This window comes from Mytilus edulis, chromosome 8 (genome assembly GCF_963676685.1).
Source record: "Mytilus edulis chromosome 8, xbMytEdul2.2, whole genome shotgun sequence".
Taxonomy (NCBI): domain Eukaryota; kingdom Metazoa; phylum Mollusca; class Bivalvia; order Mytilida; family Mytilidae; genus Mytilus; species Mytilus edulis.
The window spans coordinates 67,967,747-67,985,508 of NC_092351.1; the positions used below are offsets into that span (position 1 = coordinate 67,967,747).

Below are 17,762 nucleotides of genomic sequence, written 5' to 3' on the forward strand. Positions count from 1 at the left end.
TATTTCCTATGAAATTTGTTCCAGCGGAACAAATGTCACGCCGGAACATATTTTTTGTTACAATAATTTGTCTCTGGCATCTGAATACAGGTCACATTCAAAAAGGTAGTGTTGGACATTTTCTTTCTGTTTGCAGTGATCACAGGTTTCCGAGTTGATGTGCTGGTTTATTATAAATTGGTATGCATTTAATTTAGAATAACCTGTTCGTAAACTGTTATTATGTTGTACATTTTTTTTGACGGGAAGTCTTTTTTTTACTTTATTTTTAACTTCAGGGTGAAATCTGAAATAATGACGTCCAGTATTACTGTTTTCCCATCTGCGTTGCCATTTTTTTGTTACTGAATTTCTAGCAGCTTTTTTTACATCTTGTTTTGTAAATACTATGTCATCAACTGCTAGTGTTTCTGCTTCTTTAGCAGCTTCTTTTGCCAGGGAGTCTGCCTCATCATTTCCTTTTATGTTGGCATGTCCTGGTGTCCAGTTTAAGTTGATTAAAATTCCATGTTCATTTAAATTTTTTATTTTCCCTTTGATTTCGTTAATGGTTTGATGATAGCTGTCACTTTTCCAATTTAGAGTTAAGATACCTAATGCTGTCTGACTGTCCGAAAATACATTTGTCATTTCATATTTTCTTTGGCTATTTATTATTTTTTTAAAAGTGCTACCGTGTGGACAAAAAAAAAATAAAAAAATAGCCAAATGATAAAAAGAAAATATGACATGACAAATGTAGCCACACAAGAGACAGATTATTCGGTCTAGTACAGGTTGGGCACAAGCATTACCACAGTTTTCTGTGATTATAATAAAATCCCAGTTAACAAGGACTTCCTTTTTCTATTTATGGCATGAAATTTACAAAAGCGCATGTTTTAACTGTATCGATAGTATTTGTAATACTTGAAGTACTTCTGGAACAAGTACTTCTGGAAAAACAAAACATGAACTATATAGTGAAGCCTTGTCTTTTCTAGAACTCAAAAACATTCAAATCTGTTGTTAAAAAATCAAGCTGCATCATAACTGTCAACCTATGCAAATGAAAATTCACTGCATTGAAGAATGAAAGCTCAGGTCATAATTCATACAACCTTTTTCTAGCTGTACTTCAGGATTTAGGGGACATTTTTCTTATAATTTAAATCAAACAGTTTCCAAAACATGTTTACATGGTCAAGTAATTTAAAACTGTACATACTATTATTTCATTGCACTTGAAAGCCATGGATTGATTTGTGTTACACTGCCTAAATTCCATTTCATATTTATACTATAACACTGTATAATATTACCATGGAAGTAATATTGAAAGGAATAACATTGTTGTCACTTCAAAGGTTTCATCTGCATTACCGCCCATTTTTCGATAACTCATTAATTGGTTTAATATCTGGCATGGAAGTTGATTCTCCACATGTGATCTAACAAATCACTGACACTTTTCAGTCATTTTCGTGTTCATGGAGAATTACGAACAGACAAGTTTTTGTTGTATAGACGTGTGATTGAAGTAACCCGAATAGTTCATTCGTTACATTCCGTCAACAAGTACACAGCTGAATAGTCATTTGTTCCATTTTTATTTTAGACCAATTTTCCTATTTCTGGTTAGTTCGATCTTAATAGTTTAAACTGACAGCTATCACATATGAAATTGGAGAACAAGGCTGGGTCATTATCAATTTTAATATTTACAGACAGTTTAAAGGCCATTTTCGTAAGTTAAGAAGATGATTGTACAAAAAATAGGTTTGGACCTCCTTTTATTAAATACGAATAATCTTTGTATTTCCTGTATTAGTCAATTAGAATATTCACAATTCTAAACGGTTCTTTCCTTTAATTTATAGTTCTTGATACATAAACTAAGTCGTGTAAAATTAATTTGCCGTAAGACATATAGCGTCAAGCTCATTTTGTCTGTTTGTTTTAATTATTGCTATAGCTTGTTATATTAAGTATTCCACAATAAACACTTTAAAAGAAAAATATTTATTTACGAACATATTATCCCCATTTTAGTTTAGGTCCAGTTTCAATAATGTACTCAATGACATTTATGACATATATAAAATTTAGAATACTTGAAAGTAAATATATTCTTTTTTTAAATCTCGAACTTTGCACAGTTCGACAGTAAAAAAATCTATGTCTAGATTTGTCTACATTATTTTGTTAAACATCATGTGAAACCTGACCGATTCATCAGTATTTAACTTTTACTCGAGATCCGCTTTTAACCGGAAAATACTTGTAGAACAGTTTAAAACAAACTGTAAAAAGCAAAAATATGCTAAAATAAATACAATTTTCCATGCTAAACTGTTGTAGTTTGAACAATTCTCGTCCGTTTTTCAAGTTTTTTACATCATACAACTTCTTTCTGAAGGTAGAAGTTTTATATGATACAGCGCCACCTTGTTAATTAATAAACCTCGGCTTTCACACAGGTGCTTTATAATTACCGGACTCGATAAAATCATGTGACTGATAAGAAATTCCAGATGCCATTTTACAACCGCGGTAACACAAAGGGGTCTTGCCGCTGAGACTATAATTGGATAAAATCATATGACTTTAGTACAGAGCTCTGCAGGCCGTTAATACATGCTAATTAGTCGTTGTTATTCCTTTTAAATATTACTTCCATGATAATACCTACCAACTTTTAAGATGGCTGTCATACATGTAGTCCTAAAAAACCTTCAAGGGGGCCTTCCAATACATTTTAATGTTGATTTTTGGCTTCTTCATACTTTATTTAATAAGCTGAAAGTCATTGTAAAATTAATTGTTTTGTTTAAAATTGTTGACAAAATTGCTCTTTCAAATGTTCAATTTGGGAGCCTCCATGGGGGAAATCCCCCCGCAAATAGTGACAGTTGGCAGGTATGATTTACACACAATGTGCCAATTTGTTTTTTTCTTTACAATACATTTGTGCAGCTTTTAACATTAAACCTTATAAAACAACAAATGGAAGTTTTTAACTACCTTGACTGGCTATGGTTGGCTTAACCTAATAAATTGTTGATAGTAGAATATAATAAAATAATGTTAAACAATTAAAGGAAGCATAGATGAAAAAAGTAATTTTCAGAATTTTTTATTTTTTAATTGTTCTAAGGTAGAAAAATAAGTAAAAGTATTAATCTGACATGTTTTGCATTCAATTCTTTTTAGATTTAATCTTTTTACAAAAAAAAGACCATTAGCTTAAAGAGTATATTGTGAATGGGGGCAAAAGGGGAAGTAACTCAAATTGTTTTTAAAACAACTTTGAAATACACTTTTTTACAACCTAAAGCAAAAGTAATTGGTTAAGAAATAATTGGTGCAAGCTATACTTTATTGTAGTTTTAACATGGGTAGGCATTATATTCGTGATTATGTTTGCCCGATCAATAGTGAGGGCTAAAATAACACGAATATAATGCCTTAGTACCCATGTTAAAACTACAATAAACTAATAGCTTGCATCAATTATTTCGATTCTGATAAGAACAATTAAGGTAATTTCTATGTCCGATGTGTATATGTGTAGAACGTTTGTGCAGGCTCTTCCATGAACCTCCCATTTCTGTTTGTTAAGCAAACGACTGGCACTTTGATTTTTCAGAGGGAAGAGTTTTTAACAGCCAGCATGAACGGTTGTCCTAGGTCAAATATGTCAATTTCGAAATACAACACATTACAGTACTAGTCATGATAAATGAATAAGTAACAACATGTGCATCATTTAAGAGTTTGGAAGTATTATTAGTTAATAAAATATATTAAATGCATGCCAATTTGATATTCTTTATTCTGCACTAATCAATACGCAAACAAATTTTATTGGATTTAGAACATAGGTTTATTCATAAAGCGAAAGAATCACATTATATTAGAATGTTTATTTACAGTGTGTTTGACACCAAAGCTGTCAAGTTAAGACATGCATTGAAATGGGTCACTTAATTTGAGTTTACACAGCTAGTTGAACTTCTTGTTCAGGGAGAATTACCAATTTGCCAGTTTTTAAGGAAAATCACTTATGAAATTTCTAATTGTTATGAGTTGTTTATTCATCAATTAGGGCCATAACTAGGGTTTGAATTCAGGGGAGGCAGTGGTTTGGTGGCCGCTGACTGAGGCCCCCTAGAGAGGGGGGTTGGGGGGTAGCCCCCCCGACAATTTTTTTCTCTGAGCAAAAATTACCCTTTTTCCTTCGATTTCCTAATTACTTTAAGAAACATCAGTATTGCTTGAACCTGGAGGCAATTTTTATGGAAATACAAGCTGAGATTGCTGTTCGAGATGAGCCAAGGATCCATCTTGCTCCGTCTTGCTCCGTCTGGAAGGCTGTACTTTGACCTATAATTATTATTAAATACATTGTGACCGCGGATGTTTTTCTCAATAAAATCAGTGGCTAAAAATTCTTCGATTTCCTTACTTCATTTTTGTACTTTAAGAAACATTAGTATTGCTGGATCCTGGAAGCAATTTTTATGCAAATAATAATTATCTGTATTTAAAGATATTTTTGTTATCAAACAAACTGGTAAGTCAAAAAAACATGTAAAGGAAGATCATAGACTCAGGCCTCGACAATAACGCTTGTCCGATTGTACCAGAGGGAAAAAAGGTCGGACAAGTAAAAGCTGTTTCAAGCTTGTCCGTCGGGACAAGTTCAATTATTTTGCAGAAAATAAATTTTAATAATCCAACTTTGATGAACAAAGTAATTATAAACAGAAAACAAGAAAACAAATAATAATTTGACTTGTGTCTGTATTCTGTTTATTCAAATGCAAAACTTTTTTCTTCTTCTTTTTCTACTTGCAATTGATAATTTTTAACTGGTTCTTTGTCAGGTACATTTTGAAAGGTAAAGGTATACTATTCTCGGAAACCAGTATAACTGATCCGAATCAATGATGCGCTTTGTAGATAAGGTAACTTTATAGGACAGTTCGTCACCTGACAGGTTTAGCTCCAAGTTTAATAGACAGTTTGGCACCATAGGAGACATATTTAGTAGACATGATTGATAGACAGTTTGGCAAGGCAGGAGACATTTCGGGACCAAAACAAATCAGTGACTCATCACTTTGCTACCTTATTCTGTTCCTTTAATATAATACATACCATACAAGTAATTTTTTCACAATTTTTTTTTTATTATTTACCATAAAATTCACAAAATCATATTTGATCATAAGAAGAAAAAAACAATACTTGCAATATAGTGACCTATAGTGGTAAATTTCTGTGTCATTTGGTCTCTTGCTGAGAGTTGTCTCATTGGCAATCAGACCTTGTCTTCTTTTTATTGATTGTATTTGAATACACTTTTTTCAACTTAGAAAAATATAGGATACAAATGTCAAATGAGTAAACAGGCCTATCAGATGGTGACATAACTAGATTCAGTTGTACTTGACTCATATTTTTGAAAAGTATTTCAAAAGAAAAACATGAAATTCTGTTCTATTGTTTAATTCGTTTTGTTCCTTTAATCAACTAAAGATGTAAAAAGGTTATTTTTTTGTAAAAAAAAATTGGACAAGTAACAATTTCATTCGGACAAGTAAGTTTTGGTATGTACTTGTCCTACTGGACAAGTTGAAAAAAAAGTTATTGTAGAGGCCTGATAGAACTTGTTTTTTTATTGAGGACCTTGAATTTCAATATTGTTGAAAATTGAACAGACATGTATATAACTACAACCAGGGACTTTCTATACTAGCATATCCTTAGTAGTATATACTTAGTATAGAAAGTCCCTGCTACAACGAATTGGAGTGTTTAACTACTAAGGCATTGATCATAATGTTCTCGTACGATCGGAAGACGTAAAAAAAAAAATGATCCAACAGCTGATTCAGCTGGTAACGAATTTCCGATATCATAAAAGATTCAGAATACAAAGGTAACTTCCTCTGCTTAATTGAGCCCCTAAATAAATGTGAACAGTTAAATTTTATTCAAAATGGTCGAAAAGCAATGCTAGTTCATATGTGTTCTCGTACGAATACTAAATAACAGACGGACGGCCACACGAAAAAAAACCAAACAAATATTGAAACATTTCACTATCGATCAAAAATCCGGAAAAATTACATATATCACGTATCATGATAACACTGTTAAAACTGTAAACTTGTGTTGGCTATAATATAAATTCAAGTTCTTCGTGTACATATTGTCAATATTTCATTTTATTACTTCAAAAAAAAAAATTGGGGGTAGAAAATTCATGGGAGGCAGTTGCCTTGCCTGCCTCATAGGTAGTTATGGCCCTGACAATAAGTACACTGTATTATTTTTTAGAAAGAAGGGAATTAATTATGAAAATCTGTATAATTATTTTTAGTTAATTTTTTTTTTTTAGAATACAGAATTACTGAAAAGAAAATCTGAGTATACACCACATAAACATGCAGTCATTTGTTAGAGTAGGATATGATGCATGTCAATCAGTGGCAAGACAAATGACCAAAACACCAACATTCTGCAAATTACAACATATCAGGGTAAGTGTAGCATGAAATAGAGAACAAAAGGTCTAAAATGTCCAATTGTACAATTACAGAAATGCAACTGAAGAATCCCCCCCCCCCCCCACACACACAAAATCAATGACTTTCAAATAGTGCATTTATCTATATATTTCCTATTTCACAATGCTTATGTATTCACTTTGAAGTTCTGTAAATGAAGCTCCTCCCTCATGCTAAAAATTATGATTGAAAATATGAACATTGTAAGATCCTAACATTCCCCTTTTAGTTAGACTGAAATTGCTTATACTACATGTATTAAGTATACCGTATATTCCCGAATAAAAAACGCATCATTTTATAAGGCGCACAGCCGTTTTTAGGGGGGAAGATTGTGTTTTTCCTTACATATAATGCACCTGCATGTAAAGCGCACCCTGAAGAAAACGTATTGAATGTTTATTAAACTTTGTACATTGGAAAATCCAAACATTAAGATATCATCTTAGCCAACCCAATCTATATACATTTGATATGTATATAGATTGTGTTGGCAAAAACCCCTGTTATATGAGTATTGCCAAGCACAGTGGGAAGTACTGTGAAAACCAGGGTTTTATTGGACAATACTGGGTGGTAAAGAATAATGTCCTGAAGATGATTGATGATTGAACGAATACAAATACTATATATGATGCCCGACAAGCAAAAACGATCCTTACAGCAAAAATTATGTATTATCAGATTTTTCATTAATTAAACAGAAAAATCTAATGCCAACTCAATGTAAAAGATTTGACAATGATTAGTGAAAATCTAGTTGATAAATTTTAATTTTAATTACACATGAAAATGTGTTCTAACGTAAAATTCAATATAACGTTTGAATCATACACTTTAACGTCGATTTAAGTTTGCTGTAATTTACTAGTTTACTCTTCTCCTTGTGCTTGACAAAATGGAGCTGGATATTCCTTCCTACCATATGGACAAATTTTTTAATATAGATGTTCCTACCTAACACGTGCAAGTCTGGCGGAGGGAATACATGTAACTGAAGGACGAGCCAACAGATCGAACTGCAGAGTATCTATTTCTGATTTTCAACCCGTTGCATTTTCTTTTGCAATATTAATTCCCGATTTATCATGACAGACGATGAAATAATGGTACTTTCTGATACCATAGAATAGGTTTAAAAAAATCAGATAAAACTGGTTTCTAATCTCTCCATTGCTAAGTAGTTTCATCTTTCTCAGTCTTGCTTACACTGTTAAACGGTAAAACCACTTATTTTACTGATGATGATTTTCATAACACTTCTGCTAAATGAGATACAGTATCACAGTTTGATCGTCAGTAATTGTTTAGCTTGACAAAATCTTACAAGCATTTTGTATAACCAAAGAACTAGGCTTATTTTCTTATATCGTCCAGTTAATACACACAAAGCAAGATAGTCAGTCATTTATACAGATTTTTGTTTTCTACAATAACAGAATAATAAATATTGAAATACTTTTATTTGTTTGATTTTAAATATAAGAATTCTTTTTATTTTGGTAGCGATTTCATTTATTTATACGCATGCGTCAGTGTAAAGACGTTCTTTTTCTATGTCAGAAATTTTTGTTGGAAAAACTGATTTGGATTAGCTTATATGGACTTAGATGGATTTAAATGTGTATTACATGATATAATGTGATTAATGTCAACCCTAGAAGCCAAAAAAGGTGAGAAAAGGCCTCAAACTTCGGATGGTGAGACACCCAAACCTGAAGGGAAAACTGTTAAAATGGCGTCAAATGCAGAAAGCGACCCCGAAATAAAAAATCAACTTAAAATGTTGATTGATTCTATGGGAGATTTGAAAAAAGGACAGGCCTCTATGCAAAAGATGTTCGAAAGTAAACTGGATAAAATGCGTACCGATTTAACTTCAAGTATTGACAGTAAAATGAAGGCATTAAAAGTTGATATCGATTTAGAAATTGGCAGTCAACAATCAAAGATTGAACAGTTATCAGACGTTGTTCACGGTATTGCGACAAGACTTGATACGATGGAGTCGTCAATCGCCTCGGGTGGCTTAACGGGAAATACTTCTTTTGTTAATCAAACAAATCATGATAGTCAATTCGACAATACACAAAAGTATTCTGATGACATGGCCGTTATAACAAGTAATATTCTGTTTGAGGAAGGCGAAGACATACTGGCGAAAGCACAGAAACTTGTTTCTGAATTGGATAGATCTGTGGTAGAACACGATATAATTTCTACCTATCGATTGAGAAGTAAAAGATCCGATAAACCTGGATTTGTTAAAATTTGTTTCCCCAGCGTCGAGATCAAAAAACGAATTCTTAGAGAAAAACATAAACTCAGACAATCGACTGATTATCGTAGTGTGTATTTACGAAGCAGCAAATCATATGTAGAGAGAATGATGGAACTAAATACACGCACTCTTTTAAAGGAACTGCAGCAAGGTGCGCAATATCGCATGACAGCAAACAGAAGAATAGTTAAGAAAAATGAAGATTCAAGTCAGGAGAATAATCAAGAAGGAAATGGTCACGATTAGGATACTTCCCGGTCTGTTGAAGATGTTTTAAAGTTCGGAAGTCTACCTGTAACTTTCGTTGATTTGCAGAAAGCATTTGACTTCGTTGATCGCAACTTACTGCAGTACAAACTTAGATTGAATGGAATAGATGGTTACATGTACAATGCTATATCCAGTTTATATGTTAACACTGAGTCTTGTGTGCGTGTAAACGGATTCCAAACGAACTGGTTCCCTTGTGTAAATGGTGTCCGACAGGGAGGCAACCTTTCGCCGACGCTTTTTTCGATCTTTATAAAGACTTAGCTGTTGAGATTAAAAATTTGAACATGGGTATCCCGGTAGAAAATGAAAAAATCAGTATATTGTTGTACGCCGATGATATTGCTTTAGTGACTAAAAACGAACGCGATATGCAAGTTGTTCTTGATGTACTTAATAAATGGTGTGAGAAATGGAGATTAAACGTAAATAGTGCAAAATCAAGTGTTATGCACTTCCGGAAAGGTCGAATTCCACGGACCAGTTCAACATTCAAAATTGGAAATGAACAACTACAAATAGTTGAGCAATACAAGTACCTGGGCGTTATTTTTAGCGAGAAACTTAAGTTTACTGCTGCAGCGGATGCATTTGCCAAAGCCGGTGGTAGAGCACTTGGTGCTGCTATTTCAAAAGTTCATTCATACAAAGAAATTGGATTTAAAACCTTTGAAACTGTGTTTAACTTCTGTATCAGCCCTGTTTTAGATTATTGCTCTGGTGTCTGGGGCTACAATACTTATCATGGCATTGATATGATACAAAACAGAGCAGTACGATATTTCTGTGGTTTACATCGGTTTGCACCCACAATAGCATTAAACAGTGAACTTGGCTGGTTACCACCAACGCAAAGACATTGGTTAAATATGGTACGCCTATGGAACCGTCTCATTCTTATGGACGACGAGAGACTCACGAAAAAAGTTTTCGAGTGGGAGTATAAGAATAATGGATTATGGTGCACACAAGTTATGGACATTTTTAATAAAATTGGTTTAAGTAACCTCTATGAAACAAAACAAATAGTGGACATACAAGAAGCTAAAGAAAAACTTTTATGTTATACTGAAAGTGTCTGGAAATACAAATCTGCTTTATCACCGAAACTACGAACATTTGTGACCTTCACAGAAAATTATGAACTAGAACAGTATATTACATCAAATCTGTCTAAACAAGAACGATCGGCTCTTTCCCAATTAAGATGTGGGATTCTTCCTATACGCATTGAGACCGGAAGGTTCCGTAACGAAGCGCTACCAGACCGAATATGTGTACTGTGTGAAAAGCCAGAGGTCGATAATGAAAAACATTTTATGTTAAACTGTCCATGTTATGACAAACTTAGACAAAGGTTTCTACCTATGGCCGCATTAGACAATTTTAGTGACAACAGCGAAAAACTTATCCATTTATTGAAATACTATCAAATTCAAACTGCAAAATTTGTAAATTCAGCTTTCATTCATAGAAAAAACAACTTTACGTCTAATTCTGTATTTTTATTTTGTAAACTTTTACGTTTTCGGATATGATATTATATTGCAAAAGTGACATATAGGTCCAAGGGGCCGGGTATAAATATCAAATTGCTATGTATATAATTGTATAAATGTATGTTCTGATACACATGTCACTATAATAAATAATTACTTACTTACTTACTTACTTATAACATATCTCCTTATTTTCATAATTCATATTGGTAAGAATTTATTATTAAAAGCCACCTCAACAGAAATAAAAGTGAAAATAACGTACCAGAATAATTAAAACAATGTATTCAGCCTCACTCAGACCATAACACTCAATAGTATGATCAAACATAGTCATTGTTGTGTTTGGACCCTTTGTATTGGCACAATCTCTTAAAATTGCTTCATCTTCATCAACCAAAAATTTGTTATTATTTTCATTTTACTTCCATACATACACCAAAAACTTTAACCTTTCTACAGGATAAATAATATATTTATCAAGCTTGATGGGTATGAAGTGGCAAACTAATAATTTGATCGAATTCAAGTGTAAAGTGAACATTTAAAAATAAAATCTTTATTGATTATAATTTCTATATTTTTTTTTGCGCGCGATTTTGACAACCATTTATTGTACAGCTCTTGTTTTTACATATGTGGTATGTAACTTTGGGAACTTTCATTTTTTTTCTTATCTGTTTGTGCCAATGTAACAGACTCATATTTTTTTTTACAACTACAACACACATCAGAATACATAGATGCAAATAGTATGCGTGGACAACAAGGCAACCAGATATTTGATCATTCTGTTAAGTGGACACATCTAGTTTATAAAGGCTCCATGTTTAAGACCTTACTTTGACCTATATATAGCTATAAGGGTTAACTTTTATAAATTGTGACTTGGATGGAGAGTTGTTTAATTGGCACTCATTCCACATCTTCTTATATCTACATCCAGTTCCATTTGCCTGAAATCCTGATACATATGTGTCAAAACCCGACTGTTTAAATTCACAAGAAGATAGCACAATTTGAGGTTCAGAGTCATTTCTGTTAGGAGGGACTGTTTGTGGTAAACTGTGTAAAGCGTAATTTTTCAAATATTGTACCATATTTGAAATTCCCTCAATTTGGCCTCAAATGAAAATGCATTTTTCGGACGTGTATCAAAATTTCGATATTTTCTTGGTAGTTTTATTAATGTTCATGTGTTTGCTCAAAGATTTTAAATACAATCTCTAATCATGGGTAACAGAAATACATCATGACAAACTTATCTGTCGTCAAAAGTATATGCAAATTGTGTATGCTTTCGCTCTCCTATCTAGAACAGGATTTATCTATGCCTTTTGATTTTAATTGAACCAATAAATACATGTCTTTGCCTTCTTTGGATAGTTCACGTTTAGAGAGTATATGCCTTATTTTTTCATCCTGTTCCAATTGGTTGATACATATAACAAGACAACCCCAATCTCGAGTTATTTTTGCCATTTTTAATGATAAACCAAAGCTGCAGCTGTGTGTGCAATAACATCCATTTTAAATGTATTTCTTGCAATAAACATATGCATGTACACATGTAAATGTTTACAGAACAAACTTAAATGCCGTTAAGCTAAAGTGATTTAAACGAAAAATGACATTGGAAAACTTTATTAAATAACATTACAAATATATCTCGAGTGCGAAATCTCAATCTCTCCTTGTTGCTCATAAATATCGACTATGTGTATGTATGATTATAAAAAGTTTCGCCGGGATATCCCTTATCAGAAAAAATTCATTCGAAGTCAACTTGAGTATTTCAATATTATTCAAAAGTAAAATAGATAGTTTTTTAATATCTAAAGTATGACATTTCAGGATTGAAAAAAATATGAAGAACAACAAGATTATTTGATGTGATCTAGTTGTACATTTTTTCAGCCTGTGCTGCCTCAATTAGTCATTGCCACCTATTTAAAGATATTTTTTTATATCCAGCATCAACTTTTAGAAAGTTAACGCAACATTGCATTATTGCTGTTTTTTTCTTCTGTTTCTGAAATAACATGGCGTTAAAACATACCATTGAAAGTTCATTTTGTAAACCTGATCTATTAGTGATTTTAGAGATTTACACGACACATGATACAGTTAGTGACTTCTGAGCATTAAATCACAAAAATCAATTAAAACATTGTCTACTCGTCATTGTATAACTTTTGTACTAAAGCTGCATATTATTTCAACAAAGTCAACAATTATTTAAGTCAAACAATATCCACATCTCATTTTATTCATAATCAAAGAAAATTAATACAATAGAAATTGAACTTAGACCACTAAATATTATATATATATTTGACAACATTGAAACAGCGATTAACCAGCTAAAACGATCTTGTGTATGCATCAAAAAATGTTAATCAATCATTTTTCGAATACCTCAAGCCTCTAGCATCTGTATTTTCTAATGATTACTGATGATTTTCTTCCTTTTCCTTTCTTTCTTTGTTGGTTTGATTCTTCAGGGCCTACCACACAGACCATTTAAGAATAAAGGAATTTGTTTTCGAAAGGAAGCAGAAAATATTTACTTTGTTTACTTTTAGAAAATGCTAAACAAAGATTGAAATAAAGCTTGTCCTTAATAAAATCGAGAAAGGAAATGCAGAATGTGTCAAAAATACAACAACCTGACCAAAGAACAGAATTGTAGGTTATTGCCAACATTATACTTTTAAGTTTTTGTGTCGTATGTGCCGAGTTAATTCCAATTTCCAATCCCTTCACACTTTAAAGATCAGTGGCCGGACCTCTATAGGTGATTTTAGTAGGAGATTTATGTAAACTTCAAAAGCGTGTAGACAATGAATTAACTGATATTTGTTAGCGCTCCATCTACATGTTTATACTAACAGTTTTAAACGCACTGCAAACTTTTTGATATTATAAAATACTCACAGAATGTTTTTATTTGAACAAATTTATTTATTGTTTTATCTACAGAAGTTAATATTGCGGATTAAAACGTGGCAAAAAGAAAAAACCAAAACTTTCAGACAGACTTTCTTCTCTGTCGTCCTTGACTTCTCTTAAGCAAACGATCACAAGATTTCCTGCATTTGGCATGCATAATGTTCTCCAAAATATTAAATTATTTTCTTGTGTTCTTCATACAATAACTTGCCGTACATAAAGTATAAAAGAAATCTAGCTTCTGAAAATAACTTTTAAGTGTTTTTTTAGAAAATATATATTTTTTTTATATGTAACATTGTTATTGTTTATATATATTTGAAGGTTAATACATTTATTGTATTGCATCATCACACATCGTGGTACTATGACTTAATGAGACTCAGTGATGTGGGGATTTTTTTAATATTGTTTATCAATCATTCCACTTAAGACAATAAGAATATACATGTACAATTTGTGTCAAAACAAGAATTTTTAAAGTTTTAATAGAATTATATCATAAAATTAAAATCATGCTATGTTTAAATTTTGAATCGTTAATACGGCATTATTTTACAGAAGCAATGTACTATACGCATATACTATTCAACACGCATGGATAACGTTATATTTTTAATTAAAAAAAAAATGTCTCAATTTCAACGTGCAATTTATTTTTTGGTTGTATGTTTCATTCTAGCGTTAACTACCAATAACGACGTCAAATGTGATAAGGTTGTTTTTGCTTGAAGGGCGTCATATATATAAAAGACATCAATTACCAATGCAAGCCAGACCTCCCTCTCAGTCGATATTTGAGATCCCCTGGCCACACTAAGGCAGATCTCAATCGACTGACCATTTCAATCATTGACCACAACTCTACTTGATGGATGATAGACTCACTCCGGAAAGATTTTGGATATAAAAATTAAAAACTTTGGCACTAAATGGGATTAATGAAAAGATGTAGTTCGACTTCGTTTAGTGCTTCACATTCTGGCTATTTTACTTATTACTTCAGTCTCTGTTTCTATTTCTTTACCTTACTCATCTTTAAAAATAAATTTGTTGAATATACCAATTAAAATTGCTTAATTTTTTGAGGGATGTAAAAGTACCAAGCCACGTTCAGCTAGTTTACCTTAGTCAAAATTTATTTTTATTATATTTTAACGGCCTATTGTTTGCGATGTTTAAATACGCAGCCTCTGTTGTAATTATTGTACCGTTGTCAAATTTAAAATGTTTACAAATTTAGATTGTTCAGTGCTTGTTCATTATTTGGAATTTTTATTGACGCAATCGTTCTTGTAACATCATAACTGTCATCACTGTTAAAGTTTTAGAATTGTGCTAGTTCATATCGCACAATTTTATTTTTGTTTGAAGCATACATTTCCAGTCTCTGTTGTTATTTGCCATATAACCTATGTCATGTTTTAAGAAATTTTAAGAATGGTACAAGTGTCTTAACTGATGTTTGGTTTGACTTTTTTTATTGTATAAATTTCCAGATTGTTATAGTTTAATCAAGGTAGACTGATATGATTCATTTAATATCACATCATACTGATGAAGGATATCTTTTATCCGAAATATTTATAAATAATAACAATTATAGTTTCCTTTTTTTGTTATTGGTGTTGTTTTGAACACTTGTTAGGCGTTTATATAATTTATTTATTGTGTATATGTACCGTTACTTGTCATGATCCAGCGCTCTCGTGGGAAAAATTGTTGACAATTATTCAGACGTTTTATATATATAAAAGACATAATATTCTAATTCATAAGTTCACTTGTGTGAGACTTTTTATACAATTTATAAATTTGAGAAAGTATTGGTCAGCAACCTTAGGTATGGATGTTTTTGATTTATAAGTCATGCTGAATTATGTTGCAGAATTTTAAGTTGAAGACATATCATGAAACTAATTAGTTGTTTTTATAAAGTTGAGAATAGAAATGTGGAATGTGAAAATAGCACAAGGCCACTTAAATGGGTCTTCAACACTGAGAAAATCAGGCACCTAGTGTCAGGCTACAACTGGCCCATGAACAAAAATGTGTAATAGTTCAGAAAAAAATGGATGTCACACTTAACTCCAAAACATATAAATAAAGTAAACTTATAAAAAACATGACTTTCAGAAATTTTAAACACCATTTTTGGAAAGATTGTTCTAAATCTTTCCTAAGATCCTAAGACATTGGCCTCCCTAGCAACAATTTACTAAGCACAGGTTAACTACAAAATCTACAAAATGTATACACACTGAAATATAGTTTCCTATAATGCTCATGTTTGTGCACATATGCACATATAAACTGAACAAAAATGGGTATACTAACTATACTTTTGGAGCTGTTCGTTAGTTGAAGTATGTCTTAAATGAAAGTGGCTGCATTAGTGTTCATTCATAATATTGAGATGTAAGTTGTATTTGATGATAATACATAACATATAAAAAGGTTGAGGATGAACACAGATGCGGCCACTTTTATTTTTGACAAAATACAACTGAAAAGTGACATTTTTTGGCATTTTATATAATAATAATTTGATAGATTTTTCATATTAAAGCTTGAATCAGAGGGTTTGTAATGACTAAATCAGTTAAAATCTTTCACATAATTAATTGAATCAATTGAAAAATACACTTAGGTGATTAAAAAGTGTCCATAATTGTTCGTTAGATGAACCTGAAATTTGAGGCTAAAATCGGTCCTTAGCGGACCTACTCCTTTCCATAAGAAATTAAAAATGTTGATTTTGAGTTTTCCTCAAGTAAGATTTTTTGGGACTTTGTATATTTGGGGCTTAATGCTATAGATTACAACTCAAACATTTTCTGTTGCAATGAGTTTGACAGTAAAATAACTTTGACTGGACTACCACTTTGATAATCATCTACTGCCAACTTTTGGCATGTAATTTGTCCTTAAGTTAAGAAAAAACAGCTACTTTATTTTAGATATACACTTGCATACAAATTATGAAAGTATTTATAAGTATCTTATGCTTGTGTAATTTATTATTGAATAAAATATGGTACAAGATGTGTATTGATATGAAAGTTGATTCCCACACTTTATTATCCAATTCTTTACTCAAGAGAATTGATACCTTATATACAGAATGATAGACAACTGTCATTAATTACAAACGGTTTCACTTAAAAGTACCTCTTTTTCCACACAACTTGAAGTCTGGTTCTTCTATCAGTCCCCATTGATGATAGTTTGAAGGGGAAGGAAGTGTATCATAGACTGATCTAAGCATGAATGATATTCTCAATGGTTCCATCCTCCATAACTCTGCCCATGTGATCTTTCTTTCTGGCATTTTCCACTTCTTCCATGCTCCTTGACAACTTGACTCTACTGCTTTTGCCTTTCTTTGTTCCTTTTTAGCTCACCTGGCCCAAAGGGCCATTTAGTGAGCTTTTCTCATCACTTGGCTTCCGTCGTCCTTAGTCGTCGTCTGTCGTCATCTTTAACTTTTACAAAAATCTTCTCCTCTGAAACTACTGGGCCATATTAAACCAAACTTGGCCACAATCATCATTGGGGTATCTTATTTATTAAATGTGTCCGGTGACCCAGCCAACCAACCAAGATGGCTGCCATGGCTAAAAATAGAACATAGGGGTAAAATGCAGTTTTTGGCTTATAACTCAAAAACTAAAACATTTAGAGCAAATCTGACAATGGGTAAAATTGTTTATCAGGTCAGGATCTATCTGCCCTAAAATTTTCAGATGAATCGGACAACCCGTTGTTAGGTTGCTGCCCCTGAATCGGTAATTTTAAGGAATTTTTTTTTTTTTTTTTTATTATCTTGAATACTATTATAGATAGAGATAAACTGTAAACAGCAATATTGTTCAGCAAAGTGAGATTTACAAATTAGTCAACATGACCAAAATGGTCAGTTGACCCCTTTAGGTGGTATTGCCCTTTATAGTAAATTTTAACCATTTTTCGTAAATCTTAGTAATCTTTTACAAAAATCTTCTTCTCTGAAACTACTAGGCCAAATTAAACCAAATAAGGCCACAATCATCATTGGGGTATCTAGTTTAAAAAATGTTTCCGGTGACCAGGCCAACTAACCAAGATGGCCACCATGGCTAAAAATATAACATAGGGGTAAAATGCAGTTTTTGGCTTATATCTCAAAATCCAAAGCATTTAGAGCAAATCTGACGGGAAGAA

General features: G+C 32.1%; 2 protein-coding genes across 2 annotated transcripts in view; one reads left to right on the plus strand and one right to left on the minus strand.

The window, feature by feature from the left end:
* LOC139486844 (large ribosomal subunit protein bL9m-like) overlaps positions 1-17,762 on the plus strand; it is a 50,338-nt gene that overhangs the window by 2,277 nt on the left and 30,299 nt on the right. The window contains exon 2 of the mRNA XM_071271908.1: positions 6,389-6,530. Coding sequence (XP_071128009.1) covers positions 6,435-6,530 — 96 coding nt within the window. The 5' untranslated portion in view covers positions 6,389-6,434. The remainder of the gene's footprint in view (positions 1-6,388; positions 6,531-17,762) is intronic.
* Positions 58-630, minus strand: LOC139484298 (uncharacterized). Its single transcript, XM_071268034.1, has one exon. The coding sequence runs from the start codon at positions 628-630 to the stop codon at positions 58-60; it is 573 nt and encodes a 190-aa protein (XP_071124135.1).